The sequence below is a fragment of the Lontra canadensis genome, unplaced genomic scaffold, assembly GCF_010015895.1.
Source record: "Lontra canadensis isolate GAN:19392208 unplaced genomic scaffold, GSC_riverotter_1.0 scaffold92, whole genome shotgun sequence".
NCBI lineage: Eukaryota > Metazoa > Chordata > Mammalia > Carnivora > Mustelidae > Lontra > Lontra canadensis.
In genome coordinates, this window is record NW_022631086.1 from 1027926 (window position 1) to 1050687 (window position 22762).

A 22762-nucleotide genomic window follows, 5' to 3' on the forward strand; every position below is an offset into this window, starting at 1 on the left:
CTGTGCTCTGTCCTTCCCATGGCAACTTTTGAATCCAGTCGAGCCACAGCAGGTCTGGAGCCTTCTCTGGCCAAGCGCCTGTGCTCTGTGCTGCAGGGAAGAAGAACAAATGGACAGACAGCCTACCGCTTACCCATTGCAGGGGGAGAGGAAGCTGGTCTATAGGATACACATGATGAAGGGAAGATTAACATGGTGGGTATCAAATGAATTTGCAAGAAATGAGAGCTGGTCTGAGTTCTGGGGGTGCCATCATTTGAGGTCAGAGTGTAAGACCTGGGGACGGGGGGAGATAAGGGTTAGACTGGTTGATGGGTCTCAGGCCAAAGTGAGGTTACTAAGCATAGCAGCCACCACTTTTGCAGGTTTTTACCATGGGTCCTAGAACTGTGCTTTTGTGCACGATGGTCTTTAATGAGGTAGGTGACACTGGTGTCAGGACTCAAACCCAAGGTCAGCAAATTACCAAACACAAGCTCTCAATCGCTGTGCCTTCACCATGCTGGGCACGTCCATAGGCTTGTCTTCTGGCACAGCGTTCTCTGAGCAGCGTTCAGTGGAGACCCAGAGAGGCAAGTGTGTTGGGTAACAGGGCTGTGAAAGCAAGTATTTGCTAGCAATGTGGGATCACTGACATGAGTGAGGCAGGGTTCCTCTGTGACGCTGACATATGTGATCCAGAAGCAGGGGGAGAGGAGAAGGGGCAAGGTCAGGCCTTCACAGAGGAACATTCCCTGGTCTCCCCGAGCTGACCCAGGCTTCTGCTCGTGGCCTCAGGGTTCTGAACAATAGCAAAGACCTCTTGTAAGAAAAGTGGTCATTAATAACACCTTGTCCTTTGAAAAATTCTGAAAAGGCCTTGTCACCTAGGAAAAGACGGTGGGTGTCCTAGGCCTGCAGGGGCCATCAACCCGGAGCCCTGCCTTTTGGATGAGCTTTTACTGTTTTAGGCAGAATTGTTAATCCATTGTCTTACTAGTGTCTGTAATAAGCTTGGTGCACTTGTTTTCTCTGCTGTCTTCATTTTGACTGCCTGGCATTGTAAACATTAGTAGTTTTTCATGGCCCCTTTTTTTTTTTTTTTTTAAGATTTATGTATGTATTTGAGAGAGCGGGCGAACGGGGGAAGGGGTGGAGGGAGAGATTATCCAAGCTGACTCCCGCTGAGTGTGGAGCCTGATGCAGGGCTCGATCTCAGGACCCTGAGATCACGACCTGAGCCAAAACCAAGGGTCGGACGCCCAACCGACGGAGCCACCCCAGCACCCCTTTTCATGCTTTCCTTTTGACTACAGTGATCGCCTATGGCTAGATTTTATCGTTATTTCCAGAAATCCTTTTTACACAGAAGCTTACTGGGATGTCGGTGATGGCATAATTTAGTAGGTAACACGTTGGATTGCAGGGACCTTGGTTTCTCCTGCTGTCCACATCAGTACGAGTAGACTGACCCACCTCCTTCCCTAGGAAGATTGACCAGCAGTGGGATTGGGTCCTGCCCTAGGCAGATCAGTCCATGGGAGAAAATGATGAACGAGGGGCGTTCCCGCCAGTGGGTTTTTAATTTAAAGCAGCCGAATATTTAGACAAAGCCAGACATTAAAATACTGTCTGACCTTGACTTGTTGGCTTTCTTGCTGAAGCCAGACATACTGGCAATTCAGAACCCATCCTCTTCCTATAAGGAAAATGGAATCCTGTTTCCTTGTAAATGTTCCTCAGATGACAGAAGAAAGGAACTGCTTGCTACATAAATATCTTTGTGCATCAGGCTTAGGTACGTATAGAAGGGTTTTGGAGAGGACTTGAAGATTGTAGAATTCCACGGGCCATCTTATAGAAAGTACGCAGTCAGGGTTGAGAACCAATAATTATTGGGGAAACAAATGGGACGCCTGGGTGGCTCAGTCGGTTAAGTGTCTGCCTCCAGCTCAGGTCATTATCCCAGAGTACTGGGATCGAGTCCCGCATCAGGCTCCTTGCTAAGGGGGGAGCCTGCTTCTCCCTCTCCTACCTCTCCCCCTACTTGTACTATCTATCTTGCTCTCTCTGACAAATAAAATGTTAAAAAAAAGAAAAGAAAAGAAAAGAAAAAAGTTACATGACAAGAATTCACAATAAATTATTTTAGCCTTAGAGATTTTGTCCTCCTGAATTTTTTAAGGTGGTTTCCATTTATTAAAACTGCTTCTGGGGGCACCTGGGTGGCTCAGTGGGTTAAGCCTCTGCCTTCAGCTCAGGTCATGATCTCAGGGTCCTGGGATCAAGTCCCGCATCGGGCTCTCTGTTCAGCAGGGAGCCTGCTTCCTCCTCTCTCTCTGCCTGCCTCTCTGCCTACTTGTGATCTCTGTCTGTCAAATAAATTAAAAAAAAAAAAAACTTTCTGGGGAGAAAACAACAGCAACAAAAAACTCTTCTGTTGAACAGCATAAAGAACTAGAAAGTTCTTTCATGTTATGCTATTTCTAGCATTCACAGTGGTCACACAAGTGCCATTAGTTTTGTGGAAAATCTGCTTTTGTGGAAAAATTTTTAAAAAGCCCTCTCCATCCCAAACTCTCATTTTATTATAGTCTGTGACCTATGGATTTTCTAGGAGTTAAATACCTCAACAGGAATGATTTTTAAAACATTACATGTGAGTCCAGGTCAAATTTTATATTTGAAACTTTTGCAAATTAATACTTCCAGATGAAAAAAAAATAACTTTAGTATCTGTTGCACACATTATTTTTTTCCCAACCAGATGGGAAAATTCAATATTATAAAACCAAAAAATTGAAGACCCTCCTTTATTTGGATAATACGTGTATTTAAAAGATTTTATTTATTTGACAGAGAGTGCGGGTGCTTGGGCACAAGCAGGGGGAATGGATGGGGGAAGCAGGTTCCCCACTGAGCAGAGAGCCCCCATGGGGCTCGATCCCAGACCCTGAGATTGTGACCTGAGCTGAAGGCAGATGCTTAACCCACTGAGCCAACCAGCCACTCCTGGATAATACATATTCTTTTTATTAAAGTACCTGTTCAACTCATTGCCATGTGCAACTACAGAAGTGATTGTCTCCAATCTTAATAATTTGAATTTATCATTTACAAGTGTGTTACTTGTTTCCTTTTTGATATTTGCCTTTCTGCAGAGTAGACACAGCAAATGTTATAAAGTAGGTGATTTCTCTGTTTGCATAGGTCACGTTTGTTTGTGTGAATAAACGATAGTCATTGCCTTGGTTTTTAAATTTTGTTCACACACACAGAAAAAATAATAAACTTTTGTTCACATGTGCTTTCTACTCTTTGCCTGCCCAGAGTGAGGACATGTACCCCAGTAATAGTGGAGCATTTGGGGTGCTCTGCCCTTGATGTTTGCCACTCTGGAGCCAGCTGTGTTGAAAGTAGCAGCCAGCCAACCAGGGTGACAGGCTTTGTTACGCTGATCAGAATGGTGAGGAGCTGGGTGCCTGGGTGGCTCTGTCCCTTAAGTGTCCGACTTCTGATTTTGGCTCAGGTCATGTTCTCAGTGTCTTGAGATTGAGCCTTGCAAGGGAGTCCCTGCTCAGCAGGAAGTCTGCTTGACATTCTCTCTCTCCCTCTCCCACTCTCTCTCTTTCTCTCTTAAAAATAAATAAATAAATAAATAAATAAAATCTTTTAAGATTTTACTTATTTTTTTAAAAGATTTTATTTATTTATTTGACAGACAGAGATTACAAGTAGGCAGAGAGGCAGGCAGAGAGAGGAGAAAGCAGGCTCCCCGCTGAGCAGAGAGCCCGATGCGGCGCTCCATCCCAGGACCCCGGGATCAAGACATGAGCCGAAGGCAGAGGCTTTAACCCACTGAGCCACCCAGGCACCCTTTACTTATTTTTTTGACAGATCACAAGTAGGCAGAGACACAGGCAGAGAGAGAGGAGGAAGCAGGCTCCCCGCTGAGCGGAGAGCTCGATGTGGGGCTCCATCCCGGGACCCTGGGATCATGACCTGAGCTGAAGGCAGAGGCTTTAACCCACTGAGCCACCCAGGTGCCCGTAAAATCTTTTAAAAAACAGTGAGGAGGGTCACTACTGCAAAAAGGATAGGCAGTCCTGGAAAAAAAAAAACCCTCTCAGATCCCGAGAAAAATTTACAAACAGGGAAACCCCCAAATGTTGTCACTTTAAACAGAAGTCTTTGAGAGAGTGTGTTTCTTACATTCTGTAGGATTCCAGTTTTTCTGCATCTGGCTCCTGTCCCCCAGATACAGAAACAAAAAAATGGAGTATGGCGTGCTCAGCTATCTAGAAGCTCAGTTTGCAGTATTACAGAGAATTTCATCTTCCTCATGGTGCTTAATGTCACTGTCTCAGCTTTTATTAAATTTGCTGTTTGAAACCTACCAGATTCTGGTGTTTAGTGCCTTTGGGACATGGAAAGGCCAAAAGGTAAGGCCAGAAGGTTATTTACTGCCAACACACCCCTCCCTGCAGATCTTATTACCTTACAGAAAATCCATTCTGGAGTTGCTGGTAGTTTTGATCATATATATCTTTATCTGGATAGTGAATACCTAAGATCCTTTCCAGGTCTCTGTTAGAAGGTGGACCCCCTGCCCCATACATGTTCTTCTGTGAGAGGCTGCTCTCTGAACAGTGAAGACATACACACTCAAACGTTTTCTCTTTCAGCTGGTGACATAATTGGTACTTTGTTCGTATTCTCATGAAGACAGATGCCTGTTGCCCAGATCACTACCCTCCATTCCTCCTCTCTTTTCCCCACACCAGCGTGGGGCGTGGCTCATGTCTCTTACCTCCAACTCTGCTAAAATGTAGGAAGCAAGTACTTGAATGAATGAATGGTTAGAGTTAGCAATATGACTTTTCCGCTCATGGGAGAGGAGCGTCTGTTAGCTTCGCACCATTGTCTCATTTTCACGTAGTTAAATACCACAACGTTCTGGCACCTGTGAAGCTGGGTCCTTCTCCTCCGCGCATCATGCTGGGCTCTCGCAGGTGCTGACCGTTGCTCACCCAGGTGTTGTCTGAAAAGGTGAGGTCAGACCCTGACCCGCTTGGGGATGCTTTCCAGTGGGCGCACTCAAACGACAGAGCGCTCCCCACCTACCCCCGCTTTGGTATTTCCAATACAGTGTTACCGCGTGACATTTTCTCAAGCTGTATCCTGTTTTCGTAATGTTCTGAAAACTAGGGGGAATGCTCATAAAACAAGCCTTGAACATCAGCCGGAGTGTGTACTTTGCAGTTTCCGGGAACCGGTTTTTATTCATTGCTCTGCTGTGCGGGAATGTTGGTAGCGTTCCTCTCTGAAATGACTATGTCATTGACAAATTTCTGGGAACAAATAACTACTCTTTCCTCTTTAAAGAAACAGATTTTTTTTTTAAAGTAATTAATAGCTAACCTATACCGAGAAGAATTTCTCCCTTGAACTGTATTCAAGTCTGGCAGTCCGGTGAACCTTACCTTTCCTTGTAACTTGGTAAATGGTGGGGGTATGAGGAGGGAAGGATTTCTGGTCGTCCTTTTTCTGCTCAGTTGATTCTAGGGGACAAAACCACGGGTGGGGCTGCTCTAGTCACCATTTCTTCGTGTGCTTTTGAATTGAATCTATCCCTTAATCTCACTGACCATCAGTTTCCATATGTAAAATGAGCATCTTCAGTCATCTCTGAAATTCTAGGACTGAGTAACATCAGTATTGCTGGTAATAGGAAAACCAGATGATGGGGTTAGCCTCACACCCCAATAACCTTGGGCAGGTGGGAACCTACTTGGTAATTTCATTATGCCTTTTTGTAAAGACACTTTTTCTTTTTAGTCTGATGTCAGAAGTCCTCTTCCAGATTGGGGCCCCTGGTTGGCTTGGTGGGTGGAGCAAGCCACTCTTGATCTCAGCATTGTAAGTTCGAGTCCCACACTGGGTATAGAGATTACTTAAAAATGAAAATAAAAAAATATTTTTAAAAAGGTCTTCTTGTATATATGAAGTTTTTAATTTAATGAAAAAAGCTCAAGAGGGGAAAATGTGTTCAGGAATCTTAATAATCATTCAAGTATGAAAGAAAGCTATGTAGTTTCATAAATGTGGCTACACGGTAACCTATCTCTCGCCCTATATGGGAAATGGAAATTATGTCATAGGATTGGTTATGGCCCTATTTTTTGACAGATACTGGTAAATGCCATATCTGTCTGCCCTGAATACTGTCATTCAACCTTAAGTTACTTTGAAGGCTCGGCCAGAAATAGCTATAGTTTGAGGCTACTCCAGTCCACTGAGCAGGGTGAGTTCTGGCCCATGTGAGGAGGCACATAGGTGACATGGTCTATAGGCTGGTCTCCGTTACATACCAAGCTTCAGACCCTTTCCCTTGGAGGGACTGTAATGGTCTGAGATTACCGGTTCTTTAATTGTGTCTAAGCCCTAATGGAAACATTAAATTCTTTAGCTATTAATTTAGTTGACAGTCCTTTAGATCTTTTCTCCGACTGACTCATTCTTAAAACAGTCCCAGTTTAGGTTCACCTGGCTGGCTCCGTTGCAGGAGCATGCGACTCTTGATTTCAGGGTCGTGAGTTCAAGCCCCAGGCTGGGTGATACTATAAACAAACTTAAAAAAGATTTTTTAAAAAAATCTAGTTTCTCCTAATGTAGTGAACCCTGAATGGTTCTAGCAATGGTATGTTAAATGTCCCCATGTTACATAAATAATGACACTTAGGTAACTTACGGAAGATGCAGTCTCTGGGTATATTTTTCCCCAAATCATTAGTTTCAGAGTCTCTTAGCAGATTATTGGTTTTGTTCTTTATTATTTTTTTAAATGCAGCTTTTCTACACTTTGAATTTTTACAAACTGCTTTTGTAGTTAACATGTCGGGACAGTGTGACTAGTTACAGGGAAGATGTAATTAAATGAAGGGACTGGTTACTTTCCCATGTCTGAGCATGCCGTGCTTAGACTGACAAGCCCAGGGCAGTTATCCTGCTCTGTAGTTCGCTAAGCTGCCACAATAACATATCACAGAGCAGGTGGCTTATACAACAGAAATTTACTTTCTCCCAATTCTGGAGGCTGCAGAGTCCAAGTTCAAGGAGTCAGCAGGTGCACGTTCTCTGAGGCCTCGCCTTGGCTTGCGGATGACCACCTGCTGGCGGTGTCCAGTCATTCCCCTATATGTGTGTACCACTGGCCTCTGTGTCTCAGTCTCCTTTTATAAGGATACCTGTCATTTATACCAAAAATAAATAAATAAATAAAAGTGGCGCCTGGTTGGCTCAGGTGGTTGGGCATCTGCTTTCACTTCCCAGGGTCCTGAGATCCAGCCCCTCGGCAGGCTCCCTTCCCTGCTCAGTGGGGAGCCTGCTGCTCCCTCTGCCTGCCGCTCCCCCTGCTTGTGCCCTCTCTTCTGCTCTCTTTGTTAAATACATAAAATCTTAGAAAAGAAAGAAGAAAAAAAAAAAGGATACCTGTCAGGTTGGATTGGACGCACCATAACGGTCTCTTTAACTTAATCCCCTCCCTGAACACAAACAAGCACATTGTGATGTGCCGGTGGTTAGGGCCTTCAGCATCTGAATCTCTAGAGGGCCCAGTTGAGCCCCCAACACCTGTCCTGTCCGCATGATTGACAGAACCGCAAAGTCCGGTTTAGTGGCCTTCGAGGAGGGGGACTTAGAGGTGGTCCAGACCAGGCTCCGGCCCCCTGGTAGGAGGCTCTTCTCTCAAACACGGATGTAGGGAGTTTCTCCATGACCGGAAGCCAGTTACTACTTCACTTCAGGGAAGACATGCCCTCCCCCCTCCCCCCTCCCTCCTCCCCCCCAAGCTGTGCTGCCTTCTGGAACTGTCTAGAACAAACTCACCTCCCTTTGCCACATGGTGTCCCTCTAAGTATTTGAAAACATTTATCCTGTCTTTTGCTTTCATCTTTTCTTCTCCAGGCAAAACACTGCCAGAGAAAATAATCCGTCTCCATTTGAAGAGAAATGCCAGGGGCTTATTATATCTTTCAAGTATGAATGTGCTTGATGGACGCTTGCCAAGCATAACGGGGTTTCGGTTCCAATATTCCCGCCTTTTCAAACTTGCTTAATTTCCCCACCTCTTCAGCACGTGAGAAAGTAGTTGGCTTTCCGCCAAGTATTCTGTGCGGGAAGAATGGCTTAGAGAGGAGATAAGTGCATTGATGGAGAAGCATAGGAAGGAGTCGTCTTATCAGGGATGTTGCTTAATGAGCCAAAGCCAAGTAGCATGAAGGACATGTCAGTATCCTTTGGTACGTATTTCTAATGGTGGAATTACAGTCGCTCTCTTGCTGTTCACTCATCGGGAGCCTCGGCGCACAGCCTACACGGTGAGATCCAGGAGCTAAAGATCAGAGTAAGATAATCTCCACTTTGCAAATCATTGCTTGTCCCAAATAAATGGAGGCTGCTTTGGTTTCCACATTAATAGCTTCCTGCTGAGCTGAGGTCTAAGCTCCATGAATGGTCGTCTAAGCTCCATGAATGAACTTTTTACAAAAGAGCAACATTTTCTAACTGTGTGTCAGATTTTGGCCTTCAGCACCCCCAGTTGGGTTAATTTTTCCTTCCATTCATTCCTCAAGTGCATTAGGATTCTCTGTGTTGTCTTCATACGTGTATCACCATCGGAGTCTGATGCTGACCTTTCTTAATCCCTCGGGTGGCTTATAGTGTCCTTTCTGTCCTAAAAGTCTTCTGAAAATCTTACAGCGATGGGTCTCCTTGTGAATCCATTTATCACACGCCGGGGAAATTATTTCATCCATTCCCATCTTCTTCTTTGTTCTCTTTTTGGAATTACTATTACTCAGATTTAAGACCTTCTACAATGGCCCTCATTAAATCTTTTTTTCCCCCTTCTGTCATTTATCTCTTTGCTTTTTGTATTTGGCTCTGTTTTCTGGGAAAATATGCTAAAGACTAGTTTTCATTTTGTTATTTTATTTCTAAAAACTGATTTTTTTTCCCTAAAATTCATTTTTGAAGTATCCTTTTTTTTTTTTTTTCCTGGCTGCATTATCTTTCTTTGGATTGCTTTGAAGATTGATTTCTCTGCATTGCCTCTGTCTCTTCCAGATTGCTTTTTTGTCTTTCATAATAGGTGTGTTTGTTACATATCTGATTTGGGGGCTGGTTTGTTGTATTTAAAAATTGGTGGGTGGGGGGGCACGCCTAGGTGGTTTGGTCAGTTTACTGTCTGACTCTGGATTTTGGCTCAGGTCATGATCTCAGGGTCATGAAATCAAGCCCTGCATCAGATTCCATGCCGGGCATAGAGGCAGCTTAAGAGTCTCTGTTTCCAGGTGCCTGGGTGGCTCAGTTGGTTGGGTGACGGTCTTCAGCTCAGGTCATGATCCTGGAGGCCTGGGATCATGTCTGCATCGGGCTCCCTGCTCATCGGGGAGTCCGCTTCTCCCTCTGACCCTCCCCACTCCCATGCTCTCTCTCTCAAATAAATAAATAAAATTTTTTTTAAGATTTTATTTATTTATTTGACAGACAAAGATCACAAGTAGGCAGAGAGGCAGGCAGAGAGAGGGGAGAAGCAGGCTCCCCGCTGAGCAGAGAGCCCGATGCAGGGCTCGATCCCAGGACCCTGAGATCATGACCTGAGCCAAAGGCAGAGGCTTAACCCACTGAGCCACCCAGGCGCCCCAATAAGATCTTTTTTTTTTTTTTTAAGTCTGTTTCCCTCTCCCTCTGCTCCACGCCCCTGCTCGTGTGTGCTCGCTCTCCTTTCCCACTCTTTAAAGGTAAATAAATAATAATAAAAAAATAAGAGTTGTTTGGGATTGTGTTACTGGGGCAACGTGGCCATCCTTGGAGGGTGATCTGGTTGATCTTCACATGTCTTTTCTTGGGCTGGTCACATTCCCCCAAGTGTTTCAAGGCCCTCGAGTAATTGTAAAGGGAGTCCTTTAAGAAATCCTTGAATCCTTGAATCCACCTGGGGAAGTAAAGGGCACTGGTAAGCAGAAAAAGCGGCGTAACTTTATTTTTTCTTTGTAACACTTTTTTTTTCTCCTTTCTGACTTAAAGGAAAACTAAACAGCAATAATTGTAAACCTGTGTTTATGGGCACACAACATAGAAAAGTGTAATTTTTTGAGCACATACACGTTTTACTTCCCTTAATATGGAAATGAAAGAAAACAAAATGACAATAGGAATTAATTAATCATCCTTGAATGCCTACTCTAAGCCATTATGTTACATGCATTAATTTAAATGCTTTTATTAGGGGCGCCTAGGTGGCTCAGCAGGTTAAGCCTCTGCCTTTGGCTCAGGTCATGATCTCAGGGTCCTGGGATCGAGCCCTACATCATGCTCTCTGCTCAGTGGGGAGCCTGCTTCCCCGCCCTCCGCCTGCCTCTCTCTCTGCCTGCTTGTGATCTCTGTCAAATAAATAAATAAAATCTTAAAAAAAAAAAAAAAAGAAAAGGGCATGGTTTTAAGCGAGTTAATAGCTAACATTTACTCTCCTCCTAGAATATACTCAGTAGTGCTAGTGTTAACCTTCATTTGCACCTCAACATAACATTACTGTGGGTCACATTTATTCTCCATTAGTTGAAGTACGGAGACAGCATTCTAATACTTTGCCGTGTGCCATATAGCCAACAGAGTCAGGACTAGAAGCTAGCTTTTCAGACTTCAGAATCCTTTTTTTTTTTTTTTTTGATTTTTCATTTATTTGACAGATCACAAGTATGCAGAGAGGCAGGCGGGGTGGGGGGAAGCCGGTTCCCTGCTGAACAGAGAGCCTGATGCGGGGCTCGATCCCAGGACCCTGGGATCATGACCTGAGCTGAAGGCAGAGGCTTTAACCCACTGAGCCACCCAGGCGCCCCTAGAATCCTTTTGACAACATCAAAGACAGGAGTGTTCAGACCTAAGATGAATGGAGGATTTGAACACAAGGCTCTCAGGAAAGAATTGATTCCTCTTTTTTTTTCATGTAGCTCACCAGATTTGGAAGTTTTTCGTATTTCCTAATTTTTAAAAGATTACATTTAAACTTTAGTCTCCTTTCACTTTGCTAATTTCTGTGTTCCAGTGATTGGAGAGTTGAAGATCATGATATTTTGGAGCACTGTGCAGTTATATAGCATATCAGAGGCATTGCTCTGGGGTTCGAGGTCTGGTAGTGCTGGACGCCGTCCCGTCCAACCCAAAGCCAGCTGTCAGCTTGTGTTCTGACCACAGAAGTAACGATGTTGTGGAAGATTCGTAAAATGCAGGAAAATATTGGGACACGTGGTAAAGTGTCTAACTCTTGATCTCAGCCCAGGTCTTGGCCTCAGGGTTGGGAGTTCAAGTCCTATGTGGCGTGGTGCCCACTTTAAAAAAAAGAATAGGAAGATACTGAGATTGCCTGTAATTTCACTATGTTTGGCTTTTGTTATTTTTCTTTCTGGGCCTTCTTCCTCAGCCTTACGTACCATATATGCATTTTTAAAAAGCAGAATTGGGGTTAGATTCAGTATATAGTTTATATCATGCTTTTCACCCTGAACAAAGGTGTGGACTTCTGTATCAGTGTAGCCATTTTCCTTGTCATTAACTGTTTCAAAGATGGTGTTTTTGCCAAATATCCCCCCTTCCTACTAGTGGAACACTTACGCTCTTCAAACGTGTACACCCCAAGCAGTAAATGTTCTTAAATGTAAATCTCTGCCTCTCGTTGGGTGTATTTCGCAGAAACAGAATTGCCAAATCAAGGAATGTTCCAATATGGACTCAATGAGGGGCGAAATAATTCTTAATTTACATCACTTTTATCATTTGTATTGAGTTTTTAAATATTTTTCCCTTGCTTTGTTTTAAACTGTATTGTGAAGTCATTTTAAAATCCCCTTCTAGCCTCTCTGTGGTATCACCACAGTCCCTTTGAGAAACCACTCACATTATTTGTCTTGAGGATTTTGAGTCAGAGTAACCGTGTCTGTATAAACATGTCCAGTTCAATGGGACCATAAAAATCGATTAGCTGGTATTCATCAGGGTTTGCGGCGTGAGGGCGGAGCCCAGGAGAACCCCCATCCTGCACATGACGCTTGCGTCATCAAGACCATGTCTGTGTCATCTCTTCCGGCAGCTTTGAGCTCACCCTGAGTTTATCTTGAAGCTTTATATATATATATATATTTTTTTTAAGATTTTATTTATTTATTTGACAGAGATCACAAGTAGGCAGAGGCAGGCAGAGAGAGAGGAAGGGAAGCAGGCTCCCTGCTGAGCAGAGAGCCCGATGCGGGGCTCGATCCCAGGACCCCAGGATCATGACCTGAGCTGAGGGCAGAGGCTTTAATCCACTGAGCCACCCAGCCGCCCCATTTAATATATATATTTTTAAAGGTTTGATTTGAGAGAGAAGTGTGCACGAGCAGGGCAGAGGGAAAGGAAGAAGCAGACTCCCTGCTGAGCAGGGAGCCCAGTGTGGGGCTCCATCCAGGACTCCATCCCAGGACCCTGAGATGATGTCTGGAGCCGAGGGCAGACAGACACTCATCCACTGAGCCGCCCAGGCGTCGCTTGAAGCCTTGTAAAGGAGTCATGGTGGTGAAGACGCTCGCTTAGATTTCACCGGCCCTCTTCCTGCCAGAGGAAGAGACCTTGTGGGTTTTTTGGGTGCTTTTTCTGCAAGGGAATGCCGCTTTGGAAAGGTGGTGACAAGGGGTACGGAGGCCTGGGTTTGGTGGCCATCTCCGGATTGCTCCAGTTCTCATGTGTGGCATTAATGCTCAATCCCACTTGGAGGCAGGCAGCTAGGGACATTCTGATCTCTCCTAAAGAGCCCCGAAACCTGTTAGCAGTCAGTCCTGCTCTCCCCACCTCTCTGGTTCTGGGCAACCGCTTTTTGTGGACACTTCATTTAAATGGAATTAAATATTTCAAGGGGTGCCTGGGTAGTACAGTCAGTTAAGCGTGTCTCAGCTCAAGTCGAGATCTCAGGGTCGTGAGATCGAGTCCCGAGTCTGCTTGAGATTCTCTCCTTCTCCCTGCCCTTCCCACTCCTTTTCTCTCTCTCTCTCTCAAAATAATAAATCTAAGGGGCGCCTGGGTGGCTCAGTGGGTTAGAGCCTCTGCCTTCGGCTCAGGTCATGATCCCAGCGTCCTGGAATCGAGCTCCACATCGGGCTCTCTGCTCTGTGGAGAGCCGCGTTCCTCCTCTCTCTCTGCCTGCCTCCCTGCCTACTTGTGATCTCTCTCTCTGTCAAATAAATAAATAAAATATTTAAAAAATTAAAAAAAAATCTTAAACATATTTCACAAGATGGGATTGGGAGAGAGACAAACCATAAGAGACTCTTTTTTATTTTTCCCCCATAAGAGACTCCTAATCTCACAAAACAAACTGAGGGGTGCCGGGGCGGGGGGTTAGGGAGAGGGTGGTGGGATTATGGACATAGGGGAGGGTATGTGCTATGGTGAGTGCTGTGAAGTGTGTAAACCTGGCGATTCACAGACCTGTACCCTTGGGGCTAATAATTCATTATATGTTTATTAAAAAAAATAAAAAAATTAAAAAAAATTAAAAACTAAAAACAAAACCATATTTCAGTATGTTCAGTATGCTCTTGGGTGACGAGTTTCTTTTGCTTAGCAATGTTTTCATTATTCATCCATGTTAGAACATGCATATTTAGGGGAGCCTGGGTGGCTCAGTGGGTTAAAACCTCTGCCTTTGGCTTGGCTCATGATCCTGGGATTGATCCTGGGATCGAGCCCTGCATCGGGATCTCTGCTCAGCGGGGAGCCTGCTCCCCCCCCCACCCCCCGCCTGCCTCTCTGCCTACTTGTGATGTCTGTCTGTCAAGTAAATAAATAAAATTTTTTTAAAAACCATGCATATTTAATTCCTTTTTATTACTGAATAGCCTTCTCCTTTGCAGGTATCCCTAATTTTGTTTTCTGTGCATCAGTTGATGGATATCAGGGTTGCTTCTAGTTTTGGGCTGCCATGATTAATGAATACTGTTATCAGCATTCCTGTACAAATTTTTGCATGGATGCAGGTTTTCCTTTCCTCTTGCTACATTTCTAGGGGTAGAATTGCTGGGTCATACAGTAGCTCTGTGTTTAACATTTTGAGGAATTGCCAGACTGTTTTCCAAAGCAGCTGCACCATTTTACATCTCTGCTAACCATGGATGAAGCTTCTCATTTCTCGAGTCCCTGTTACTCTCCCATCTTTTTGATGGTAGCCATCCTAGTGGGCGTGAATTGGTACCTCATTGTGGTTTGGAGAGGCATTTTCCTAATGGCGGATGATGCAGATAATCTTTTCTTGTGCTCATTGGCCATTTGTGTATGTACTTTAGAGAAATGTCTACTTAGATCCTTTGCCCGCTTTTTAATGGGGTTATATGTGTTACAAAGCCATTAAGCTGTCACTCAAATTCATAAGCCTCAAATACAGTATTTCTCGTTCTCATTTCAGTTATCATCTTTGTCCTTCCCCTCCCTTCCCCTGGTCTCTCGCCAGGTACTTTGAGCTTGTAGCTAGACAGAACTCACTCATAATTCGCTAAATGTCTTGTTGTTCTTCTTTGCCCATGTTCCTCCTGCGTGGACTGTCCCCCGCTGTCTCCTTCACGCATCCCACCCTTTCTGCAGCCAGCTCACGTGGTATGTGCAGCGAGCTACACTGGAGTGTGCCCATATTGGCCTCCAGATGTGTCTACCGCTGGATGAGCTCCCCAAGGCCGAAGGATAATAACCAAGTGTATTCCCCGATGTACAGTGTAATTAACACAGAGCAAGAACGTGGCAAATATCTGTTCAGTGAACCATGAAGATTCAGGAAAAGCACCTTCACTGTCCTCTACCTATTTGAGATATGGTAAACATTTCCCCCATAATTTTTGCTTTGGGTGGTGATTTCTTTCTCTACAGTTTTGATGTAATCAGAACACAATGACAAAAGAAAGTTTCCTGCATTGTATATTGACCCTTAGGTCTGAGCGCCACCACTGCTTTCACATGGTTGAGTGACTTTGCTTTGTAAATGCAGACCCACAGAGGCCGCCACCGTGTCACGCCCTGTCCTTGCTTACTCTTCAGTCTGCTGAGAGAGTCAGCAACTGGCCACCAGATGCTCTCTTGCTCTGCCTTGTGGTTTTAAGCACTTTAGGAATCCCAGATGAGATGTGTCAGTGTTGTTACCAGTGTCCTAAAAAGAAAAGGTGTAACAGAATCACACAGCAATACATTTATCTTTGTGGATGTTATTTGGGGCCTTAAATTGGTAACTAGGGACGTTTCTTCCAGTCCAGCCCAGTGGAGTAGCTGTTGCCTGTGATTCATTAGATCTTGGGCTTATGGGAAGGAAAGGACCAGGTAGGCACCGTTAAGCAAGGTCAGAATCGACAGATGTGCCTATAGGTGGAACAGGTGTATTTCAAAGGGCACACCAGATGATGGCCATGTGCTGTCCCCAGCAGCTGGTGCCGAGAAATGAGGAGAAACTGAGATCCCAGATCCCTGAGGTGGGGGTGGGGGGTTCCTGGGACAGTTCAGGGGAGGGGTATGGGCTGTATCTGGGGACACACTGTCGGGGCTGTTGCTTTGGAAGGCTGTAGACCAGTCATTTAATGTGGATCACCTGTGCAACCTCCAGAGGCTCGTTCATCCAGGATCTGTTCAGCCAGGACTCCCCAGCCCCAGGGCTGGGTGCCTGTGTTGGGGGAGGGCGAAACTGCAGAGCCATCTGGACCCCTTAGTGTGCATGCGTGGACTACAGAGGGGGACCATTCCACCAGCAGTATTTGACACACACCAGACTCTGTAATTGAGGCAATTTGTGAACCCCAATTAAGGGCCCTCTAGGGAAGATGAAAGGTTAGGATGCGGCTTGCTCTGGGTATCATATCACAGGCGGCAGGACAGGGAGCTCATCATTCCATTCCCTGAGGAATGACACGGCCTGGCTGCGTGTCCTCTGGAATAAAAGAGGGAAGCCTGGTGGTCAACAAAGAGGCTGGGGCGGATTTTTGTAACGCGGTCTGATCACTAGCAACATTGCTTTCTTAACTTTGCCCAGTTGGTCCCAATCCTGGTGCGTTGCGCCTCCTGGTGGCCAGAAGAGGCAACTAGGTGTCCGCCAGCATCCCCGTGCTGGGTTGTTTTTTTGTTTTTGTTTTTTTTGTTTTATGCTTCTGCCCCACCCTTCTCTTTACTGCGCCCACTCTGGTCCATCCTAGGGCTCTCTGGCCCCTAAGCAATAATGAGTAAGATCTGAGCTTCTCCGTCTGAAGGGAAGAGCAGTCCTAAAACCTTTCTTTGTTTGCTTAGGGGAAGAGGCCTTGGTAATGGGGTGAGGCAGGCAAGGTATGAAGTGATAAACAGGACGAGGATGAAAAGGAAAGGAAGCCGGGGGGCCTCGGTGCACTTTCCCATGCAGAACAATGACATACACAAGCATGTCGAAATTGCAAGACCGGTGTATCACTTCCTCTGTGTCTTCATATGGAACATTCTAAGGTTTCGGGAAGAAAGCATTTGAGATTCGAGGCTGCCTGAGATGTTCTGAGTGCTTGATATGGGTTCTGACCTCCATAATGTGTGCTTGAATATGGCAGTGTCTGTATTTCGGAATATGGCCTAGTTTGATCTAAACATTTAGTTAACGTGTACCATAAAGACGACAACAAACAAACCTGCTTCCCCAGTCTTTGGGCTTTTTACAAGTTGCCTTGGGTTGACTGAGCGTGGGAGACACAACGGTGGCCTTGGAACACCCTTCTCAAGGGACAACGGAGGAGACCAGTTGCCATCCCTCAGCTCAGAGCCCGTGTGTCCGACGGGCGGTGAAAATGTAAAATACTGTCGCTGCTAAATGCGAGCCGTGTTTTGCACCTCGTCAGCCTTTGCACAAACAAGGCTACAAAACGCCGTAAAAAAAAAAAAATGGTCATAGACTGTAATATCTGCCGTTATTTGCTTCAAGTCATGCTAAAGGGTGAGGGCGCCAGGAATGAAGTAACGGCTCAGATAAAATGGTGCTGACTCGGGTTCTTCACCCCAGCCACGCCGAAACCCTCCCTGGGACCCTGCGGAGCCCCCCTGACCATTAACCGAGACCAGCTCCAGGGAGGGCTCCTCTCCTGTAAAATGAAACACATGACGCGGGCGCGGAGCCAAGTCCCGGCGCGCGGGGGCGGGGCTCCGGGGAGGCGGGGCACGGGGGCGGGGCTCCGGGGCGGGGGCGGGCCCTCTTATAATTAGCGGTGGAAGTGCATCCTCCGTCCCTTTTTCCCGCGGCTCCGAAGTCACTTTAAATTCTCCCTCATCCTCCGAGGGTGGCCCGGCGCGCGCTTCTCTCTGATCTCAGCCCGCCTGCACGGGGCTGGCGAGACCCCGTGCTGCTTCAGCCCACCGCCCGCAGGAGGGCGAGCACCGGCTGTTCTTGCCGTCTGCAGGTGTGCGGTTAAATATGCTGGGAATCCTCACCATCACAGGTAAGGCGGCGGCCGGCTGCTTGTGTTGCGCCTCCGTGGCAGGTGGAGTAAATGCTTCCTTCCCTCCACCCCGCGTTGGGGGCAGAGACCTTCGAGGTCCTTGGCGGGGACACAGTGATGGGCATTCATTCCTGTGTTGGCTGACTTTCCAGCCAGAAGAGCATTCTCTCTTTGGCTCCATGAGAACTCAACACGCCCAGCGTTTTCTTTTTGCCTACGCAGGAGTCTTCCCGACTGTACTTAGGGGAGACCTTGAATGTACTGGGGGCGCTTGGTGGGGGGATGGCAGAAGAACAGCCAACTGAAGAGATAGGTGTTAGATTAGGGTGAATTTGAAGGTAGGTTGTGAAAGCCTTAATCCCTGGTTGTAGTCCTAAAGAAGTAAATTCCCGTTTTTGCGAAATTAGGATATTTGGCTTGGCCTGCTCATTAGTAGGAAACTTTCAGGGAAGGTGCACTTGGCGATTTAGGGGCCTAAAATGTTAGCTCTGGTTTAAATGGTGGTTTTAGCAAATACATAGTGTAAAGTTGATGGCCAGCCAGTAACAGGATTGAAGCACTAATAGTAAAAATGCATGTTTTTAAAACACGCTTTCTAGAAATCTGGCTGTAAGTATGAATTGTAATATTTAATTCATATGTCTAGCAAATGAGTTATATATATCAGATTTGTGGAAAGCCCTCACAGCTCTTCTAACTTGATATTTGATGGTTGATGCATGTGTGCTGTGTGTAGCCTGACTCCTTAGGAACTTGCCTGTTTTCTCCTCTCTCCTTTTTACCACTCCAGCACAAACGCCCATTGGCTAATTTAGATTTCCAAGACCTGCTCTTTTCTAATTGTTTGAGATCACTGCTCATCAAATCTACACCTTTTCTTAAAAATGCTGTGTAGGATTTCTAGACTTCACATTTTTCTCAATATAATGGCTTCTGTGAAGCCTGGTTCTTCTGTGGAATTTTAAATGAATGTGAAAGTTTAGCAAAACTAAAAATATCCCTCACTTCCTATAGATTAGCTTGTTTACTTGGAGATTTCCTTAGAATTCCTTCCTCAAGTTAATGCCATAAGCCGTATACCATTTGTATAGCAACAATGTTTACGAGACACCTAGAATCTATTATTTAATAGACTGTACAAAATAAAATAGATTAAAACCAAAACGTTTCATTTTTTCCAGATCATTTCTTTTTCTCTGAATGAAACAGCCATGCCAAACTGTGAGAGAGGCTGCCTGGCAGTGTGGTTTGTTGGGGGGTGCCATGGCTAGGGGTGGGCCTTCTATGATTATAACTTTCTTCTGGGTGCTTTTTGTGTATAGCATGACCTTTATTATATTCACTGCCTGATAGATTTGTCAGGTGTTGAGTTTCTTACAAGATAGGGTTTCTTTTTCAAAGTAGTTAAAGAGGTACGAAACTTGGGGTATTTGGAGGACTTTCAAAAATTGGTTCAAATCATCCCAACGGATGAATGGAAACGGTTGGAAGGATGGTGTCATTTTAAAAAAATTTTATATATTTATTTGACAGAGAACACAGGCAGGCGGGGGGGAGGGGGAGCAGGCTCCCTGCTCAGCAGAGAGCCCAGTGCGGTGGTGAGGGGGGGGGTTGTGCTGATCCCTGCTACCCTGAAATAATGACCTGAGCTGAAGGCAGAGGCTTAACCCACTGAGCCACCCAGGCGCCCCTGGATGGTGTCATTTTTAAGGCAACTTCAAGTTATGTAGATCTGTTGCTTTCGGAGTTTCTGTTACAGTGCTGGTGTGGAGGATGGACAAAATTTGGTACTTTTCCCTAGTACTAAGAAAGTGCACATAAATTCCTACCTCCAAAACTGTACAGCAAATAACCATTTTGTTGTGGACCAAGGGAGTTTGAACTGTCATCTTTTCCCCCCTCTGTAAGTTATCCTGATAAGGAAGATTTACAGTGACTAGTCTTTAGTTGGTCAGAAGCTTGAAAAGCAACAAAAGCTTTTAAAAATGGCATTAAGTAGGGGTGCCTGGGTGGGTCAGTGGGTTAAGCCTCTGCCTTCAGCTCAGGTCATGATCTCAGGGTCCTGGGATGGAGCCCTGCATCTGGCTCTCTGCTCCGCAGGGAGCCTGCTTGCCCTCCCCCACCCCCCACCTACTTGTGATCTCTGTCAAACAAAATCTTTTAAAAAATTTTTTAAAAATTAAAATGGCATTAATTACTAATTAAATAGCAGATTACTCCTCTAAATAATGTGAAATATAGTATTCTAGTCCTCTTCAGTGTTACGTTATGCGTGGAGCATTTAAATATCACAGTGAACAGGAAGTGATCAGACTGATATTTTTGTACTTAGGAGCGAGTTTCCTTTTCTGAAAGTAAGGAAATGCTGTCACTTACAGGACTATTACTCCTCCCTCCCGCACAACCCCCCCCCCCCCAGTGAAATGAGGGCAGCAAAACTTACTGTGAAATGATGGCATATTCTCACACACTCTGGGTCTTCCTTGACATCTTAACTTCACATCACAGGAACAATACTTAGCTTACAAACTGGACAGTAGGAGGCGTCTGGGTGACTCTGCTGTTGGCTTAGGTTGTGATCTCAGGGTCCTGGGTTTGAGCCTCATGTTGGGCTCCTGGTGGGCAGGGAGCCTGCTTCTCCCTCTCCCTCTGCTGCATGCCCTGCTATGCTTACTCTCTGTCTTGCTCTCTTTCTCTCAAAACAAAACAAAACAAAACAAACGTGAGGACCGAGAGGACTGGCTGGCTCACTCAGTACAGGGTGTGACTCTTGATCTCCAGGTCTTGAGTTTGAGCCCCACACTGGGTGTGGAGATTACTTAAATAAATACATTAAAAAACAAAACAAGAAAATAAGTGATCACATTGGATGGTGGAGGTGTCATCTCCCCCACCAGCCTACTAATGGTGTGCCAGGAGAAAAATGCTTCTTGGATTTTGGAAGGTAATTTGAAAATACCTAACCTGTTTTTTCTAACACATTATTGAGATAACCGTGGAGTGTCATGGGGAATTAGGGCAGCATTACTCTGTCTCTACTAGAAACTGGGGAAGGAAGAGTCCTCCAACATTCATGCAAGTTCTAGATGATTTATATTGCCTTTCTCTATGCAGATCTTTGGACAGGATTTTAAAAAATCCTCTACATGGCTGCTTCTGTCTGCCAAGGAGGCAGATTAGTTGTTTAGAGACTTGTGGGACGTTGAAATGAAGACCGTCACACCTACTAGAGTCATAACTACCTCCTACTGAGGGCCCATTCACATTATTCTCTACAATAATCCTGCACACAATGGGTGTTTAACACCCTTTTAAAGATGATAACTCAGTTTTTCTTGGTGTTTCACAGCTACTAAGAAGCACAGCTGTAGTGTACCTTGTAAAGGATATTAACATGGCTTTAGTGGTGCCCCTGTTTTTGTATGCCTGCCCCGATGTACAAGGACCATTCAGCATCACTGTTGAGGCGGGGACAAACGGGGACCGTCACCTGAACCCCTCCTACGTGGGGTTTTGCTTCTCTGAGTTTTAATCCCAGTTAAACATCCCCTTGAGAGGTTTTGTGGTTAATGAGCATGACAACATAGGGCGTTGGGTGTGTGGGATATACGGGATGGATTTAGAATGTAGAGAATTTCTGGAAAAACTCCAGGACAGTGCTGCAGATTGTAGGAGAAAGTTAACCAGATCCAGATGTCAGCAGCAAGCAGGCCTGATGGGGCTACAGAACAGAGCGCTCTGGTTACCCTAAACTGAAAAAGTTAATGTTGTAGCTTTTGCAATATTGCACTTTTTCTCTGACAAAAATGTCTATTGTTGTACCACGGGACTTGGAAAGCTACGTTTGGTTAAAAGCATTAAAATTTTGCAATATATCATATGACCTCTTTCTTCTTTTAAACATCTACAATAGAAGAAACGAGTTATACTTTTTATGTCTTAATCTCTTAAGTATTTGGAAGAGGGAGAACAGACCCCGTAGGTTTTGGACCTGTTGATTGATTTGCAAATGTCGATTGCATTTGTGGAGTTTGGAGGTGGGGTGTCTGTGTGAAGCACAGCTTCTATGAGACTACTTGGACTTTTGGGGGGATCATGTGCCTTTTGAAACTTGGGAAGTAGGGGGATGACGATAGTTCCACAAGGACAGTGTAAATTTGGACGTGCACCTCGGACGTCTCTTGTGTTTGATTTCATAAATGGGGATTGACTAACTGGACATTCATCTGGAGATGAAGCAGAGTTTACTAGAAATTAACACCTAAAAGCTTTAATATGTTCTACCAAAGTGGGATTTCTATACCATAAATGATTTCAAGTTTTGCTCTTGAGACATCATTAAAAATACTTCCCATATTCTCACATTAACTTGACTCGTTAATATTTCACAGCCTGTAGGGGTCTTGTTCTTGTTTTTTGACCTTGAAAGGGCTTGTGATGACAAATTCATAATACTAAGAAATACGTAGATTAGGGGCGCCTGGGTGGCTCAGCCATTAAGCGACTGCCTTCTGCTCAGGTCATGATCCCAGTGTCCTGGGATCAAGCCCCACATTGGGCTCCCTCCTCAGCAGGAAGCCTGCTTCTCCCTCTCCCACTCCTCCTGCTTGTGTTTTCTCTCTAGCTGTATCTCTCTCTCTGTCAAATAAATAAAATCTTTTTTTTTAAAAAAAGGAAATACATAGATTACTATCAAAGCTCTTAACAGTTTTCCTATAGTTTAATGAGGGGAGTGGCTTATATTTTTAAAAAAAGGAAAATATAGTTCCAGGTGTTCACTCCAGAAAATATATACTACTGGATGTCACTGTTCTCTTCTACTTTCTACACTTTTTAGGGATACTTTTTCATTTGTCTTAGAAAAACATAAGACTGACTGACAAGCTTACCCAAAGCCTCCGGTGGTAGGACAGCTTTAGGAAGCTGGTACCTTCGTTTGTGTCTATTTCTTATGTACTATGTCTTCAATACCTTAGGTTCACCATAAGGATTTTCCTTCGAGGCCATATTCTGAAAATGTAAGTGCATGAAAGCACCTTGTACATCATTTTAAAAATAGTGTTTTTTGGGGTGCCTGGCTTGCTCTGTCAGAGGAGCATACAACTCTTGATCTCAGGTTCGTAAGTTCGAGTCCCACACTGGGTGTAGAGATGACGAAAAAAATACACTTCCCCCAAAATAAAATCATCCTTTGTGTTTTCAAGTAACAGTTTTCAACATATGGACACTCTCACACAGGCATATGATTAGAGTCTTCTCCCAGAAAAAGG

At 44.9% G+C, this 22762-nt stretch overlaps 1 protein-coding gene across 2 annotated transcripts in view; it reads left to right on the forward strand.

The window, feature by feature from the left end:
- AKAP12 (A-kinase anchoring protein 12) overlaps nucleotides 1-22762 on the forward strand; it is a 94977-nt gene that overhangs the window by 55647 nt on the left and 16568 nt on the right. Inside the window, exon 1 of one of the 2 annotated variants that reach the window (XM_032836359.1) lies at nucleotides 17353-17492. The exons of the other annotated variant lie outside the window; for it this stretch is intronic. Within the exon in view, the coding sequence (XP_032692250.1) occupies nucleotides 17468-17492 (25 nt within the window). The 5' untranslated portion in view covers nucleotides 17353-17467. Of the gene's footprint in view, nucleotides 1-17352; nucleotides 17493-22762 lie in introns of those variants that run through there. 2 annotated transcript variants of the gene reach the window in all.